This window comes from Pelobates fuscus, chromosome 5 (genome assembly GCF_036172605.1).
Source record: "Pelobates fuscus isolate aPelFus1 chromosome 5, aPelFus1.pri, whole genome shotgun sequence".
NCBI lineage: Eukaryota > Metazoa > Chordata > Amphibia > Anura > Pelobatidae > Pelobates > Pelobates fuscus.
Window position 1 is genome coordinate 325,817,635 of NC_086321.1, and position 17,541 is coordinate 325,835,175.

Sequence of the window (17,541 nt, forward strand, 5' to 3'; positions counted from 1 at the left end):
CCGGTCCATTGTTTTAACGTAGTATATACATTAATTAGGCTTTCTTATGACGTGACTGTTTTTCGACTTGCTAAAGCTAGCATGTGCTATGTGTCACTAATTGTTACTGTAAACTGCTGCTTGAAAGATGCAATTTACAGTTTGTGCAAAAAAATATATTTTTTTTATTTCTATTTCCCTTCAGCATAGAATGAAAATATGCAGATAAACAGTCTCTCTACTCCCTTGGATATACTGTTCGCAATCTTGGCCGATTCCCTTGGTGCCATCATTCTGTCAGCATTAAACTATTTAGAGTTTTGCTATGAAATGCTGCACATTCAGAGTTTAAATCTCACTGTTTCACCTCCGTGCATACTTTGAGCATCATAAGCTGGTCCAGAGCACACATGGCTAGCTGTCACCAGACAGGCAATGGTGGCAACCCCCGCTCTCCCCCGTGCCACCCATGTACTCCCCCTTTCCTGGCATCCCCACCTACACCGTCGGAAAGAGGAGTGACGTCAACTGAGAAGGATTGAGTTGCAGGAACTTGACTTCCACAACAGTGGTGCATTTTATTTTTATTTTTTTATACTTTTAATCTTCTTTCTTTTTTGTTTTTGGGGGGTGAAAGGAGGGGGGGGGGGTCAGAATAGGGAGGATCACTCTGATCAAAACCAGTGTTTTCTTAAAACCATGTTTTTTGGTTGGAGTAACCCTGTGAAGAAATGACTATTTGTTCGGTATTTTTTTTGCATATTTCTTGCTTTCCTGTGTATTTTCATTCGGCAGATGGGACTGCCGAACAAAGACCACCCCTGGCTCACTTAACTTCAAAGCCGGCATCACTTTCACCCTCTATGTGTGCGGTCAGCGTTCGTACTACCGAACGCCACGTGGCAGAGAAAACCACGGCCATCTTTTTTTCGTCAAACAAAGGCAGCGGGACTTGGTCGTCGAGTGTCTGGAACTAAAATCGGACACTCGACTTCCCAAACACCGGTCTCAATCATACGAACGCTGGAACTATTGATACCGATTAGCTAGAAGAGCGCTATTCGGTACAAATATGCACACGAATGAGGGGAACAATCGCTGCTAGGAGCCAGGGGAATTCATTCGGTACTTTTATTCGTTTTTTCCCTTTTTCTAAAGTGACCGGCAAAACCCCACGAACCTCTGGAACTATTTTGGGCAGCCCACCCACAGTGAACCGGTCACAAAGGACTTCCATACTTTTTGCGAACCCCTGAACCGATCTGGGTGAAATTTGGATATGTTGGTCACCCAGATCGGGGCTATCAGGGGACATAGGATTTGTGGGGATACCCCAGGTATAAAGGGGTGTTCCAGAAATTGGGGAAAACAGTGAATTTTCAGCCTGGAGATAATTAGGTTGTTACTATATCAGACCTGATTATCTCCAGGACTAGGGGAGGGAACTGCCTGTTTGTATTGGGTGTGTTTTATATTTTTACTGTTCAGGATTGGATAAATGTTACTCCTCCCTGTGGGATGTCCCCTTGCATGGGGACCTGCATAAAAAGCCATGTATGTGAATAAAAGTTAGTTCTACTTGTATCCTGATCCTGGACTCTGACTGTTATTTGGAATTCGTATGCTTTACCAAGGGAATTATCTTGTGAAGCTGTTATATTTCGTATGGACTTCGTTTCCTGTAACTGCCGAACAGAACTCTCACTTTCTTAGACTCTGACATTTCGGGAGGAAACTACCGTAAACGGTTTGGCTAGACTTGGTTTCCTTACAAACCCTTTAACAGATTGTTCATCTGAAAGGGTATTTTACCCACTTTGGATTCAAGAAGGATAAAAAAAAAAAAAAAAAAAGTTGTCACAACAGGAAATTACGTTGAAAAAAAAAATATATATATTTTCTTTTTTTCGTTTATTTTTAACTGGAAGAACAGCAAAAATGGAGAAGTGATATTGATGTATTTTCCAATCTATATTGCTGTGTAATGTTAAATGCATAATTGAAGCATTTTTTTTTTCCCCATTATGTAAGAATATCTTTACATTAACTCTACATGAGTTGCTGCCCAGCCAGTCCAAATGGCATTGGCCAGGGTTGTCCCTAGAAATATTTGGGTCTAGTAAGAATACCAAATTCTGGACTTCCCTCTGCTTGCGATCCACCATTCGATTTCTACTTTTGTAGGGTCACAGTGCTGCAAAGAAATAGATACCCCTCTAGCTATAATTCAGCCTGTGTCCTCCAGAGGGCAGCCTTACATCCTCACTTGGTACTTCGTAATGGGAGCAGATGTGGTGGAGCTGCAATACAAAAGTATATTGTGCAGAACTGTACAATAGGAGGCAGTCAAAAAAGCACAAGTGATGCAAGCATATAGCCATCTGAGCAGTACAAGTGAAATGCAATCCGAGGGCAGTATTGATTGATTGGCTATTATTCATAATCTAAACATTCATTTTTATTTTGCTTGCATTTCTGACTGTAATATGCTTGTGTTTTATTTTAGCTGAAGTGCTGTGGCCTATATAATTACACTGACTGGAAAGCTACAGATTGGTACAAGCAATCTGGGAGTTACAGAGTACCTGAGACATGCTGTGATTTAGGATTTCCCGCCTGCACTGGAAACATCACAGAATCTTATAAACTATATCATGAGGTAACTAAATGACAACTGGTCTCCGGTTACGGTAGACCATGGGAAAACCTGGCTAATCTACTGGGCCAGTACCTTTGAAATGTACGCTTAATTTTGTATAAGAACCAGGGGTGCTGCTAAAATCCAAATACCTGGGTCGGTGCCTAAAGCAAACCGTATGACTCCTCCGCCCCAAAACATTAATTTACACAAACTCCATCTTTTTCTCCTCTTGGCCATCTACCACCTTGATTTATTTAATAGACTCTTGACAATCAAAAATATATAAAACTAGTCTCATACTCTCACACCTTTAACGGTACCCACTCACGCACAATTAGACATTAACGTGCATATAAAAGTATACAAGCACATACATTGATGTATTTGTTTTATGCTACCCAAGGCTCAGCTAAATTGATGGACCCCACCCCCTAGCCACTTGCCGAAATACAGGAAAAATATCACACTCCCACAAAGACGACCAGTCACCCTAACATACCCATAATTAGCCCCTCGGTCAACTGTTCAGTATATACATATACAAAGTTCTCCCCAACATTCCCATAGGGGTCATAGGTGGTCCACCACAAGACAGATGAGTTCTAGCCCTCATTGGAAACTAAAAGGTACATAGATAATGTGATAAAATCTTCTAAAACTAACCTTTAGTAGTGTAATTACCTAAAAACGTATACATAAGGATAATAATTGGCCAATTTCTAACAAGTAAGGATACTGATGATCCCGGCACTATGGGTTGGGTGCCATATTACTACATATACCAACAGCAATTTTATTTTTGTTGTAGACTTTTTCAATATATATATATTTTTTTTTTTTCTTTCAATTTTCTTTAAGAACAGGACACACTTTCGAATTAGGGAACATTGGCTGGCAAATACGTATGGATGAGTTAGTGTTCTAACCCAGATGAATAGACCAGGGTGTTCAATCTTCCTTATTTGGGATTTTTTCTTCCCTTATCTTCTTTCCCATCCCCCAGTTTCTGTATTTAACATAACCTAATTTTGCACATCTTGTCTTATTTTGATTTGCATTCAGTAACAAAGGCTTCTGAGTAGGAGAGTGACCTCTACTGGTGGATAGGTATCACTACTTGGTTCTATTGCTTTAATCCCTATAGTTTGAATAGTACTAGCATCACTTAGTAGCAATAAGGATGACCCCTAGTGGTTAAGATAAGAACTCTGTTTTACTTGGATGACTCAGAGTGGTTTATATGAAAACTACATTGACTTTATTAGGATGACCCCTAGTGATTGTGACAAGAATGAAACAGAATATTGGACTTTACTAGGGAGACTCCTAGTGGTTGAGATCAGAACTATGCAGATTATTGGGGGGGAGGGGGGGAGGTTTAGTTTGTTCCACTTTTTCTTTTGTTTTTAATATCTGCTTTGTTGCTCTCCTCTGTACGAGATCACTGGAAAATGGCTGTAGAAATACTATTGATTTGTTTTCCTCTAGAGTGATTTTAATGAATCGATGCGACACTACAGTCACCAGAACAACTACAGTGTATTGTATTTGTTCTGGTGAATATAGTCAGTCCCATCAGGCTTTTTGCGGTAAACAATGTTTTTTTTTTGTTTGTTTGTTTTTCAGAGAAAAGGCAGTATTTACATTACAGCCTAGGGATACATCCACTGGCCACTCCTCAGAATGTGGCTAGAGGTACTTCCTGGGGCAGTGTTGCACAATTTGCAGGACTGACAATCCGTATCTCCATGCAAAGTGTTTGCATGTAGGGATGTATTTGTGTGTAGTGTTGGCGTTTGAATGCTGAGATGTATGCACATATATACATACACTGCCACACTGTTGTTCTGACAACACACACACATGCAGATACACACATACTGACACACAGATACACATGTTGACAGACATACAGACACAAATATTGACACACATAACGATATACACACACTGAATGTTCCCTGTAGAAATACATTTATTTAATGCATCTCTGTGAGGAGATGACCAGGACTGTGTTTGGCTTCACTTTTGATGTCAGCCAAGCAGGCAGATCAGGGGCAGTGCCAGCAGCAGCTGACTGCAATAAAGGTAATGTTTTACTATATTTAGAGGGGAAAGGAGGGGGCAGGGGGACTAGATGGTGGTTTTAATGTTTTTAGCATTAAAGTGCCAGGAATACATGTTTGTGTTCCTGATCCTAAAGTGTTCCTTTAAGGGCAAAGTAGCTGAACTGGAAGTATAGCTGACTTACAAGATAATTAACAAAACACCAGCTTTTCTTTTGGATGAAGAAGATCCAGTGAAAACTGACAAATTCCAGCTGTAATGGCAATGTTTGTATTTACTAAAGCCAAATCCGGTTTGAAATTCGGTCGGTACGACCAAATCTGTATCAATTAGCTGGATGCATTTGGCATCCGGATTGAAAACCGTGCTTTTGCATCTGATCTCTAGACAAAGTATAGGGTTGGAATGTTTATAAAACACCATTTAAAAATAAATCTCCCTATGCCCCCACATGCCATACCGCTGGTGGTGGCATATCTAGTAATCATTAAAAGGACAAACCGTTTTCCTGGCACTACAGACCCCCTCTCCCTCCCACCCCTCATCCAAGTTGCTGAATTGGTTAAAACTCTTGTGTAGCTTTGTCCCTCGGCGCTGGATCAGGGTCCGTACACGCTCCTCCTCCACAGACCTCATCCGGCCGGGGAGACCTAATGCGCAGCCGGCAGCGGGGGAGATCTAATGCGCGGGCTATGCCGCGCACGCGCATTAGACCTCCCCATAGGAAAGCAGGATTTCAACGACGCTGGAGGTCCTCACATAGCGTGAGGACATCCAGCGACGCTATAGCACACGGAATGTGTGCCATAATGCCGGAAGTTCCGCTAGTGGCTGTCTAGTAGACAGCCACTAGAGGAGCAGTTAACCCTGCAATGTAAATATTGCAGTTTAGGAAAACTGCAATATTTACAGTTGCAGGGTTAAGGGTAGTGGGAGTTGGCACCCAGAGCACTCCAATGGGCAGGCGTGGTCTGGGTGCCTGGAGTGTCCCTTTAAGAACCAGTTGTTTGCTAAATATATATAATTTATTTTTTACATGTATTTGTTGTATTGCTACCCCATTTCCGTGTGGCAAGTAGGTAGGGTTAATTTATTTTAATGGGGGGTGGCTAGATACCTTCTAAGCACTAAAGGGAGTGTGATGACAATGGCACAAATTTGGGAGGTGGACAATGGCTAAACATTTATTAGAGCGTCCCTGGTCTCTATGTTTAATAGATATGCCCCCATTTGCTGTATTTCAGGTGGGGGAATAAGGGAGGTCTAAAACTCTCACTTGTAGCAACTATGGCCTTAAATTTGAAATTCACTTTGAATGCTTACTTTAGTACAAAACCCTATCTGTGACTTATTTTTTTTTCTTTAGGCAGAAGGTATTATGAGAGTAGAGTTAGTTGCTAATCATAGATTGCAATTCCAACTGGGTTTAGCACTGCAGTCCAGAAGTAGTACATCTGAAGCACAACGGAGTACTGTGAAACTGAGGCAGTGCAGAGATTGGCAAAGTAAAAAAGAAAATCTATATTTTGTCATAATTAGTCTCCAAAGAAAGCTTTGCACTTATTTAACTCCTGGGGACTTTATTACATCATAAGGAATTAATGTACACTCTGTCCCGGACGATTGCTCCAGTTCCATCAAAAGGTGCCAAATGTATGTTTATGTGAGGATAATTGTTAAATATGTGGTGAAAATGGAAGGTCTCGGCGCACATTTGAAAAAAAACAGGAGTTTTAAAAACTTGAAAAACCTCTAGCTTTCCCTACATCAGGGGTTCCCAATTGACATTTCCCATGGAATCCTTTGACCTAGTGTATCAACATCGTGGAATCCCCTTTCCCCCCGTAAAAAAGTAAATTGAGCCGTTGCATAAACCTCTTCTATCTGTGTGTGTGTGTGTGTGTGTGTGTGTGTGTATGTATCTATCTGACACACACACAGGCACATAGTGGCACACAGATACACACACCTTGACACACAGTGTGTATCTGTGTTTGTATGTGTCGATGTGTGTATCTGTGTGTCAGTGTATGAATCTGATACACACACACACACACACACACACACTGGCACATAGTGGCACACCGACACACAGATATGCACGCAGGCGCACACACACATACACTCACACTGGCGCATACACTCAGATACACACTGACAACGGCACACACTTAGATACACAGTTACACAAACACTGACACATAGTTCCGAACACTCAGATACACACAGTGACACATGAACATAGTAACACAAATATTTCACACAGATATCTACACACGCATGCCATTTTTTATATTTGTATGACTTTGGTGACTTTCTGGCTGAGGCTGGTGTGTGTGGGGGGAGCTGGACACTGCCGGCTGCTGCCTCTGTCCCTCCAGCGCAGCGTTTTCTATATTAAGCTGGGTGGAAATGACCGTCCGTCACTTCCTCCCAGCATCCCATACTACGGGGACCCAGACGCATAATTAATCGGCCGCGGCGCTGACTGGGTGCCTTTGCAGTAATGCCCATTGGGTGGCCCTTAGGGTTCCGCGGAACACCAATTGGGAAACGCTGCCCTACTTCATTCATTTCCTAGAAACGGTAGTGGTTTAAACAAATTTACGAACTAGAACTGATATTGCCTGCTAGTCAAATTAAAGGGGAACTTTCGTTCCTACAGGTGAGTTTTTATTGCCACAACAGCATAAACAATCAACACATTGTTTTGTAGTTTGGGACAGTAATATGGCAATTGTAGAGAGAACTATTGCGTTGACATATGGTGAGAGTATTAAGTGGATCAGTGTGCAATCTAACATGTCTGCAGCTAAAGAGAAGTTAAAACAGTAATGGTAGCATACTTTTAATTTGTAACAGGCTTATCTCAACAGAAGAACTAATGGCATGCTGCCCCTAGGAGGCTCTAAGCAGGTTGCTTGGTTAGATAGGGAGTAAGTATAGAGGTGTAAGTGCCTAGTAGGTGAGTGGATATCTGCCAGAAAATGGTTACTGGTACTTGGGCTGTATTTGTGAGAGGCAGCCAGAGTGATGAGGAAAAGGTCTACAGTCAACCTATGCCAATAGTTGGTAGATTAGAGTGCATGGGACAGGGACACTTCAGGCTCTGGGACCCAGGTGAGAGTCGGCAGGTTTGATCAGAGACCGTGAGCAGGGCTCTCCACGACACCCTCGGCTTGGACTGTGATATCTGCGACCACCGTGCTGCTTTTAGTGCAGGTGAGTTCCGCCGCTTGCGTCTCCGCCATTTTGGGGCCCTCACTGCCGGTACTATTGCGGATGCCCGGTGGAGCTTTGATGCCCGGGGACTGTGTGGAGGACCCTGCGGGTACAAGAGTTGCCGCTGACCCCTCCGCTGGAGCGTATTGTTGTTACCGTTTTCCCCTTTGCCGCAGGCAATGTCCTGGTAGGAGATTGCACGGTGGCCTCCCTGTGGATGTATGACAGGCACCTGAACTCCTTTTCCTGGGGCTCTCCGATCAGTAGTGTGGCGGTAGCCGGTCTGCGGTGCTGTGACTGATGGTCGGGAATCCTTCTCTTGGGGTCTCTGACGCGCAGTTCGTTGTCTTTGCCGGTGTCGGGCCTTAGTCATCCCCAGTGGCCTCTTCCTCGTTTGTGGTACCGGTCGGCTGTCAGTGCGGTGGGTCGCAGTTCGGCTGGGTAGTTGCAGGTTCCGCTCTGGGACGACGGCACTGAGTAGTGGGGCAGGTATGTGTAGCCTGCGCTCCAGTTCCCTCCAGAACCTTGCAAAGTGTTTGTCCAGCCTTGGTTGTATGTCGTCTGCCTCTTTGATGGGACGCTCGGTATCTGTAGCGTCGGCCATCTTGGCTGAAGCTTCGTGCTCATTTTCTTCCCCCAAGGCAGTCTGTGACACCTCAGCACGCCTGGGGTAGCCTCCGCTGGACGGACCGGGATCTCCCCCACCGGTCCATAGGGGGGGGGGTGACGGGACTTGCTTGTGTTATGTGCTTCGTTGGAGTGCCTCCAGGTCAGGAGAGTGGCCGTCTCACCCGCCCGTTGCATGTTAGGCCTCACTATCGGTCCCGGTGTCAGCGGGCCTCTAGCGGGTCTCTCATCTTCCCCCTGCCCTTCCACTGTTGCAGGGTGTTTACTGTCGTGTGGTAACGCTTTTTTTCTCCGCAGATGCAGCTTTCTGTCGCTTATTATATCAGCGTTAAGCAGGAGCTTTTGAGATGCACGTCTAGTCGCCATGATGGTTAGGCCCCGCCCCCCCTCGAACAGTCTTTTTGCTGAAATGTGTAAACCCCATTTCTGCAGTTGAAGTAGTTTTATTAAAGGACCACTATAGGCACCCAGACCACTTCAGCTTAATGAAGTGGTCTGGGTGCCAGGTCCATCTAGGGTTAACCCTGCCTGCTGTAAACATAGCAGTTTCAGAGAAACTGCTATGTTTACATTGGGGTTAATCCAGCCTCTAGTGGCTGTCTCATTGACAGCATTGAGAATGCTTTCCTATGGACTGACGGCGCGCGTGGCTCTTGCCGCGCATGCGCATTCAGCCAATGAGGTCCAAAGGAGGAGGAGATTCCCCAGCGCCAAGGGAGCCCGGCACTGGAGAAAGGTAAGATTTTAACCCCTTCAGCCCGTCAGGGGCGGCGGGGGGGGGGGGGGGTCGGGGGGAACCTATTTATACTATAAAAACAAATTTGTTTTCCTGGCACTATAGCGGTCCTTTAATAAGCAAATGCACTGTTGTACTTGTTGCATCCTATGAGATTTAAACAAGTTTTTTTTATTTATTTTTTTTTCCTCTCAACAGGGATGCTCTTTAAAGCTACACAAGAGGCTAAACTTCTATTTGACCTGGCTCTTTTGGGCCTGTATTGCATTAATTGGTGTGGAGGTAATATTTGTATTTTTTATTATGCGTTAAGACTAATGCGTGAACTATGTGTATGTATGTAAGTATTTGTGTTCGTGTATACATACCCTTTTGGATGCCCATATTTTGATAATATGGACATTTATTATAATGTATGTATTTTCTAGCTACAATATTATGCATGTATTTTGCCATATAATGAGCGCCACATTTTCCTGCTCTTTGATTCACAGAAAAAGTGAGAAATTAAACCATAGAAGGGGTAAAGAGGTGAAGCAGTAAAAAATATATACGGTCATGTGAAAGAGTTCTATGGTTTTACATGACTGGACATAATAATCATTTATTCCTTACCAGCTCTTAAAAAGGAGGGGTGTAGGGTTCCAAGCAAATGCTTAGTGCGGGTCTTTTTTTATTTTTATTTTAATTTTATTTTTTCTCCCTTTTTTATCTTTGCTCTCTCACTTCTCTTTTTGTTATCCCCAATTTTCTTGTTTTAAGATAAATGAAGTTCAACATCAAGCAATTTGCTTAATTGTCACTAGATGGCCTCAGTGACTGGGACACATAATATTGTTTGTTTGTTTTTTGTTTGTTTTTTGTTTTTAAGGAATATTTATTAAAAATGGAGATGGCCTAGCCACAATGAACTGGTCATTCGCAATACTAAATGATGGCCAAAAGGCAGCAGCGGATAATAGACAGAGAGCTCAACTTGCTTGACCAAACCAGCAAGAAATCGATTTCACAAATCGTAAATGGAGGGAAAGCAGAGAAAATGCTGCTTAGTGGCAAATAATTATTTAATATAAAACCGTACTGAAATACTGGTTGGTGCATCGAGATCCAGTCGAATTACTGCTGCTTCTAGTCACTGTTTTCAGTGTTACTCATAGTAACCCAACAAATACATAGTTACAATGGTTGGTAAGTCTTCGTAATTCTGCCAATTTCTTTTTAGAGTATAATAAAATATGCGCTTTTTAGAAGTCTAGAAAAACACACCAAGTTCTTCTTGCATCCGAATTCTCCTGTAACGTCACTCCCTCTCACTGCAGGGGGAGGGAATTAACGGAGGAAGGGCTGGGGAAGAACTATATGCGGCACCGTTGGATTCCCGTCGACCACACAAACAGACTAGACTAATTTTATGCACAGATTTCACATTGGTCTGCCCTTGTTCCAAGAGGGCTAATGGAGCTGAACTTACACCTCTGACAGCTTTATCAGATATCTGTGTGTATGTATAGCATTTTTAATACTGAAATGTTTCACATAGGACTGGAAAAATCATGGCCACTTCAAAAAGCTGAAGTGGTTATGGTGCTTGAAGTAACTCCTTTAAAGACCAACTTGTGCTCTCCTGCATCTAAATGATGTGGCGTAAGGGAAATCTGTTACATTTCCCAAGTGTGTACAAACTGCAGCATGTATGCAAATGCTGGGAAACCTACCTAGCACATGATACCTCTAATGCACTCAGAAGATTATCTAGCGGAAATCTGTCTCCCAGTGCCCTCTGCTTCCTAATTCATTGCATATATGTGTTCACAAATAGCCAAAAACACACCTTGCCTTCGCTACAACGCTATATGTAAATATAAAACACAAACATTCTTCTGATCCAACCAGCATGCAACTTTAGTCTCAGGACTAGTTGACATTGGCTTAAATACAGCCCTGGCTCAAATGGGATAAACTGATTCTAGAATGATGGTGCAATGCCATTTTATGTTCTGCAACTGTAGTCCATATACCTTAATTACAACAGTTAAATGTATGCATTTTGTGATTGGCAAATGTGAGTGCCACATGTTTACTGAAAAGACTGGAGACCAAAATGTAAATTTATGTATTATAGTCCCCACTAAGGATGGTTTAAGACCTCAACAAGTTGTGATATCAGAAAGAAATGGTGACGAAGACCTTTTTCATGTTTCTTTTTTCAAAATCTAAATTTAGTCTGCAGGGTAATAGGCAAAATAGCTAAAAGAGTAAAGCGGGATTCTTGTCAAAGAATCAAAGCTCTAAAGACAAATATTGAATCAGTTATAAACCGAGCTCCTAATGTCCTACGATAGGGTTTTAGTTCCCTTTATAGGCACTTCTGCGATAGATCCCATATTGGATTTCCCTTTTTGAAATTTTTTTATGAAGGTGACATTCTTTGACCCCATTTTATATAGCTTGTTTCAATATAGTGATTTTGTGAATGATGACGACAAATGGAATCTGAGTGCATTTGTATGTGAACAGGGCCGGTGCAAGGATTTTTGCCTAGGGCGGCAAAAGAAAAATTTGCCGCCCCACCCATATGATCTGCCATATCATGTTTACATTAAAAAGCCTGCAGGGACACGCTATAGACACCGGAACCACTTCATTAAGCTGCAGTGGTTCTGGGGAATATAGTGTCCCTTTAATGTGAGGTTAATTAGAGATTAGTGTCACTAATAATATACTAGATTGCCTACTTACAACCAGATGAAGATGTTGATGGGCACTGGCTGCAGTCTGGCTCCACTGGTCTGGTGTAGAACCGGATCTCTGGAGGCTGTTTGTAACTGCGGTCAAGAAATTCAATGTTCTGGGAGAACAGGAAGCAGCTCAAGGTCTGGGCCCCAGGGCCTGACGGTGAGTATTCCCATAAGGCCCACCCATAAGTCCACCTATATGTTCCACCCATTAAATTCGTTCACAGGGAGTGTAGTGTGTAGGGGATGTGTTATGTGTTATTGTAGAGGATCTAATATGTGTGCTTATGGAATGTAGTGTATAGGCATACCAGTTTGTGTAGGTGATGCAGTGTGTTTGTGTGTAGTGGAAGCAGTGTGTGTTTGTGGTTGTGTGTAACGGATCCATTGTGTGAATCTGTGTTTGTATGCATAAGGGATGCAAGGTGTGTGTCTGTAAGTGTGTGCATTGAGTGTGTATGTAAGAGAAGCAGACCCTGGGGGTCTCTTCTCACACCCACCCACCCTCCCTGTGTTTTCCTCATCTCCACTTCTCCTCACCCCCTCTCCTGTGTTCTTCTCACCTCCCCCGTGTTCTTCTCACCTCCCCTTCTCCTCACTCCCCCCTCCCTGTGTTCTTCTCACTCCCCCCTCCCTGTGTTCTTCTCACCTCACCCCCCCTGTGTTCTTCTCACCTCACCCCCCCTGTGTTCTTCTCACCTCACCCCCCCTGTGTTCTTCTCACCTCACCCCCCCTGTGTTCTTCTCACCTCACCCCCCCTGTGTTCTTCTCACCTCACCCCCCCTGTGTTCTTCTCACCTCACCCCCCCTGTGTTCGTCTCACCTCACCCCTCCTCCCTGTGTTCTTCTCACGCCCCCCTCCCTGTGTTCTTCTCACTCCCCCCTCCCTGTGTTCTTCTCACTCCCCCCTCCCTGTGTTCTTCTCACTCCCCCCTCCCTGTGTTCTTCTCACTCCCCCCTCCCTGTGTTCTTCTCACTCCCCCCTCCCTGTGTTCTTCTCACTCCCCCCTCCCTATGTTCTTCTCACTCCCCCCTCCCTGTGTTCTTCTCACTCCCCCCTCCCTGTGTTCTTCTTACTCCCCCTCCCCTCTTCTTCTTACTCCCCCTCCCCTCTTCTTCTTACTCCTCCCCTCCACTTGTCTTCTTCTTACTCCCCCCCTCCACTTGTCTTCTTCTTACTCCTCCCCTCCACTTGTCTTCTTCTTACTCCCCTTCCCCCCTTTCTTCTTACACCCCCCCTCCACTTGTCTTCTTCTTACTCCCCCCACCCCTCTTCATACTCCCCCTCCCCCCTTCTTAGCCCCCTCCCCTTGTATTCTTCTTACTCCCCCCCCTCCCTTGTATTCTTCTTACTCCCCCACCTTCCCTCTTCTTCTTACCCCCCATTCTTCTTATCTTCCTCCCCCCCCCCCTCACCCAGTTATCCTCCTAACCTCACCTCCCCTTCCTGTAGCGTGGCCGAGCTCCTCTCCGGTCCGCGGTACAGGAGTTTCTATTTCCTGTACTAATTGTGCACCTCCTGTCAGTCCGGCCGGGTCGCGGATCGGAGAGGAGCTCGGCCACGCTACAGGAAGGGGAGGTGAGGCAGTGCGGCAGCCGCCTGAGCGCTCTCTATAGAGCGCTCAGGCGGCTGCAACATTTAAAGGGCCGGCGATGGGGGCGCAGGGTGCCCCCTCCTATATGGCGCCCTAGGCGGCTGCCTAGTTCGCCTTATAGGAAGCGCCGGGCCTGTATGTGAAGATAAAACTGATTGTGGAGGGAACACTGGAATTCATGACTATATTCATTAGTTTATGATGTGCTTTTTATTGTTTGTGCTATGATCAATTGTTGCCAATAAAGATTGAATATAAAAAGGCCTAGGACAAAACCCTGGGCTACCAAACTTTTTTTTTTTTAACGTGTTTAATTTGTGTTTTTCATTATCAAACAATTCTGCACTCACTTCTTCTGTGAAAATTACACCTTTGACTAAAATTTAGAAATTCCCCTGTAACATGGGTTAAAGGAACACTATAGTGTTAGGAATACAAAACCGGAAAACCAGTTTTAAAGTATGTTAAAGCTTTTTTTTTTTTTTTTTTATTGATATATTTTTTTTCCCTCTCATTCTGTTTCAGTGTGTTATTGAAACAGAATGTGTTGAAGTGCAATTCTCAAACTTCACCTTAAGAACCAATATGGGTACAATCGACTACAGGTGGCCATTGAGGGTTGACTTAAAAAAAAAAAAAAAAAAAAATTGATATAATAGATGCCCTTGTAAAATGTCACCCTTTTTTATGTCCATTTGAAAACAAAAATATGTGCTCTTCTCAACAGATTCTGGCAGCTATTTGTGATGGAGTTCTGATGGTCCGAAATCCATTCCGGGATTTTCGAATACTGGATTCAGGAGCATTTGCCTAATGTTTAAAATGTGATTGGTTGAGTCGTTTGTGTGTTTAAAGAATTCAGATTGTCATTCTGTAACACACTGCTCTGAAGTCATAGACTTTTTTTCACTTTAAAGGGATACTAACGAAAGTAAATCATATGCAGTCTTTTGTGCCTTAAAGGAACACTATAGTCACCTAAATTACTTAAGCTAAATAAAGCAGTTTTAGTGTATAGATCATTCCCCTGCAATTTCACTGCTCAATTTACTGTCATTTAGGAGTTAAATCACTTTGTTTCTGTTTATGCAGCCCTAGCCACACCTCCCCTGGCTATGATTGACAGAGCCTGCATGTGAAAAAAAAACTGGTTTCACTTTCAAACAGATGTAATTTACCTTAAATAATTGTATCTCAATCTCTAAATTAAACTTTAATCACATACAGGAGGCTCTTGCAGGGTCTAGCAAGCTATTAACATAGCAGGGGATAAGAAAATCTTAATTAAACAGAACTTGCAATAAAGAAAGCCTAAATAGGGCTCTCTTTACAGGAAGTGTTTATGGAAGGCTGTGCACGTCACATGCAGGGAGGTGTGACTAGGGTTCATAAACAAAGGGATTTAACTCCTAAATGGCAGAGGATTGAGCAGTGAGGCTGCAGGGGCATGTTCTATACACCAAAACTGCTTCATTAAGCTACAGTTGTTCAGGTGACTATAGTGTCCCTTTAAGATAAGCAATTAATCCAGAGAGCAATAAAAATAAATGAATATTTGTTTGTAGCTAGATTTTAAATCCTACTGGAAGAGTAAACATACTTTATTATATGGCTCACTTTTTAAATCTAATCTTTACATGACTGTCTGGAAACTGCTTTCTGCATATTGATGGTTTATTATTATTTAATTTTGTGATTGTGACTGTTTTGTTTTTTCTTTGGCACTTTGAGGTTTTCTAATGTAATAAAAACCTTTTGTATTGTTTTCACCAAATTTGTAGCAAATATACTGAATACATTTTTTTTAATTAATTTTTTTAAACAAAATTAAAATATGGACAGCACTAGTTGCACCTTGATTTTATTGGACTTGTTGGTCTTTTCTTTAACAAACTGAAGTGGGTTGGCTACGGAATGCACAACCAATTTTTTTTATGATATATATATTTTATAATTTTTTAATATTTTGATAGTCCTCCAGTGCTACCATCACATTGTTCTTCTAGCATCACTGCAAATGCTTGAATAGGTAGCCTTACTGCTACGAAAGTAAATTTAAATCATTCTGGTCTATGGAGAATGATCCTACATACTGTTTGCACTGTAAGGCCAACATGTAGACCAGGCTTTCCCAAACTCCGGCCCTCCAGATGTTGCTGAACTACAACTCCCATGATTCTATGAATGAAATTGGCTGAGAATCATATGAGTTGTAGTTTAGCAACATCTGGAGGGCCAGAGTTTGGGGAAGCCTGATGCAGACAAACCACCCTGGAAGCCTCCCTGAAAGACCGGATAGCAATTTTTACAAAGCTGTTATAAGCCTCTCTCAGAAATTAGTATAGGCTTAGCTTGCTCTCATCACCATACACTTTGTAGTAATACAAAGCACCTTTGGAACTTAAACTGACCCGTTAAATTTAAAGGGACACTATAGGCACTCAGACCACTTCATCTCATTAAAGTGGTCTGGGTACAGTTTCCCTATTGCCCTTAGTCCTGCAGTGTAAAACAGTGCAGTCTTAATGAAAATGTGATGCATTGCAGCACTAAGACAGCCTTTAGTGACTGCCTACCAGACAGCACCATAGAGGTGCTCAAGGGATTTTACCGGACTTTCACGCTCTGCGTGAGGACATCCAGCGTCAGTGAAAACCATATAGGAAAGCATTGATTCAATGCTTTCCTTTGGGGAGGGCCTAATGCGCTCACAGTGCGCATTTACCCTCCCTGTCGGCTGACCTCGGAGGAGGCAGAGCACTGACCCAGCGCCACATAACATTGGCACTGGAATCAGGTAAGTGAATAAAGGATTTTGAATCCTTTATTGGATGGGGGACAGCCTGAAAGGGAGGGAGGAGGCAAAGGGAACTATAGTGTTGGGAATACAAAACTGTATTCCTAACACTATAGTATCACTTGAAAAGAAAACTCCCACCCCCATAACAACTTCAGCTCAATTAAGTTGTTATAGAGGCAAGAGTGTTTGGATACAATCTTACATCTGCCTCCATTTTTACTTCCTCTCTGTCACCGCAGTATCAGGAAAGTTTGCTGGCCAGCTGATGATGGTTGAGAACATCCACAGGTGCTCCAAACCTATCACTGGCCGCCCATTGAAGGAGAAATAGTATATCACCTGTATTTAAAAGCCAACCCTACATACAAACACACCCCTGCATTCAAATGCAAACATGGCATAGAAGTAAACCACTGCATTCTGACTGCAATGTTACATACAAATACACCCGTACATCATGCGCGCACACACAGACTGACATGGTTTTGGAGCACGAGAAATCCAATATGCAAAATGACACTGATAGCTAGATACAAAAAATGAGTATGCAGAGATGTAGTCAGACATAAGGAAAGGTCAATCCAGACAACAACGTAAGAGGTCAAATATCACCATTCAAAACAGAGGGAAGCTGGAGAGTCTTAAACAGGGAGGGGGAAGAACCCCATGCCACGCCCCCATCACGAGCGTGACTCCCCACCAAGCTGCTCTGTCCCCTTCGCCACATGCGAGTGGCCCGAAGAAAGGCGAGTACATGACAAATACATACTCATATAAAAAACATTCTCATGTTCAAATGTACAAACATTGCTCACAAATGCAACCCTGCAAGGATGGAAAAATGATAAATCCTCAGCGGGCATAGTATTGTGAGAGTTGTCCGACAGATGGGGATTTACCGTTTAGCCATCCTTGCATTAGAGAGGGCCCCAAAGAAATTCTTGCACCTGGGCCCTTTCTACAGTAGTTCCGTGCCACTGGAACCCTCTTAACAACTTAATTGAGCTAGTTATGAGGTGGGAGGTTTCACTTGAATATATATATTGATCTATATTACATATATTATATATATTGTATTATTTCCTAATCTACTAATTTAGTTTATTTTAATCCCCAATTTCCTTGAAGGGAATATGCA

The 17,541-nt window shown here is 43.1% G+C and overlaps 1 protein-coding gene across 1 annotated transcript in view; it reads left to right on the plus strand.

Annotated features, from left to right (window-relative positions):
* LOC134611600 (tetraspanin-3-like) overlaps nt 1–14,707 on the plus strand; it is a 29,039-nt gene extending 14,332 nt beyond the window's left edge. The window contains exons 5-7 of the mRNA XM_063455647.1: nt 2,486–2,638; nt 9,471–9,554; nt 14,331–14,707. Of these exons, the coding sequence (XP_063311717.1) occupies nt 2,486–2,638; nt 9,471–9,554; nt 14,331–14,417 (324 nt within the window). The 3' untranslated portion in view covers nt 14,418–14,707. The remainder of the gene's footprint in view (nt 1–2,485; nt 2,639–9,470; nt 9,555–14,330) is intronic.
* Nucleotides 14,708–17,541: the final 2,834 nt, after the last annotated feature.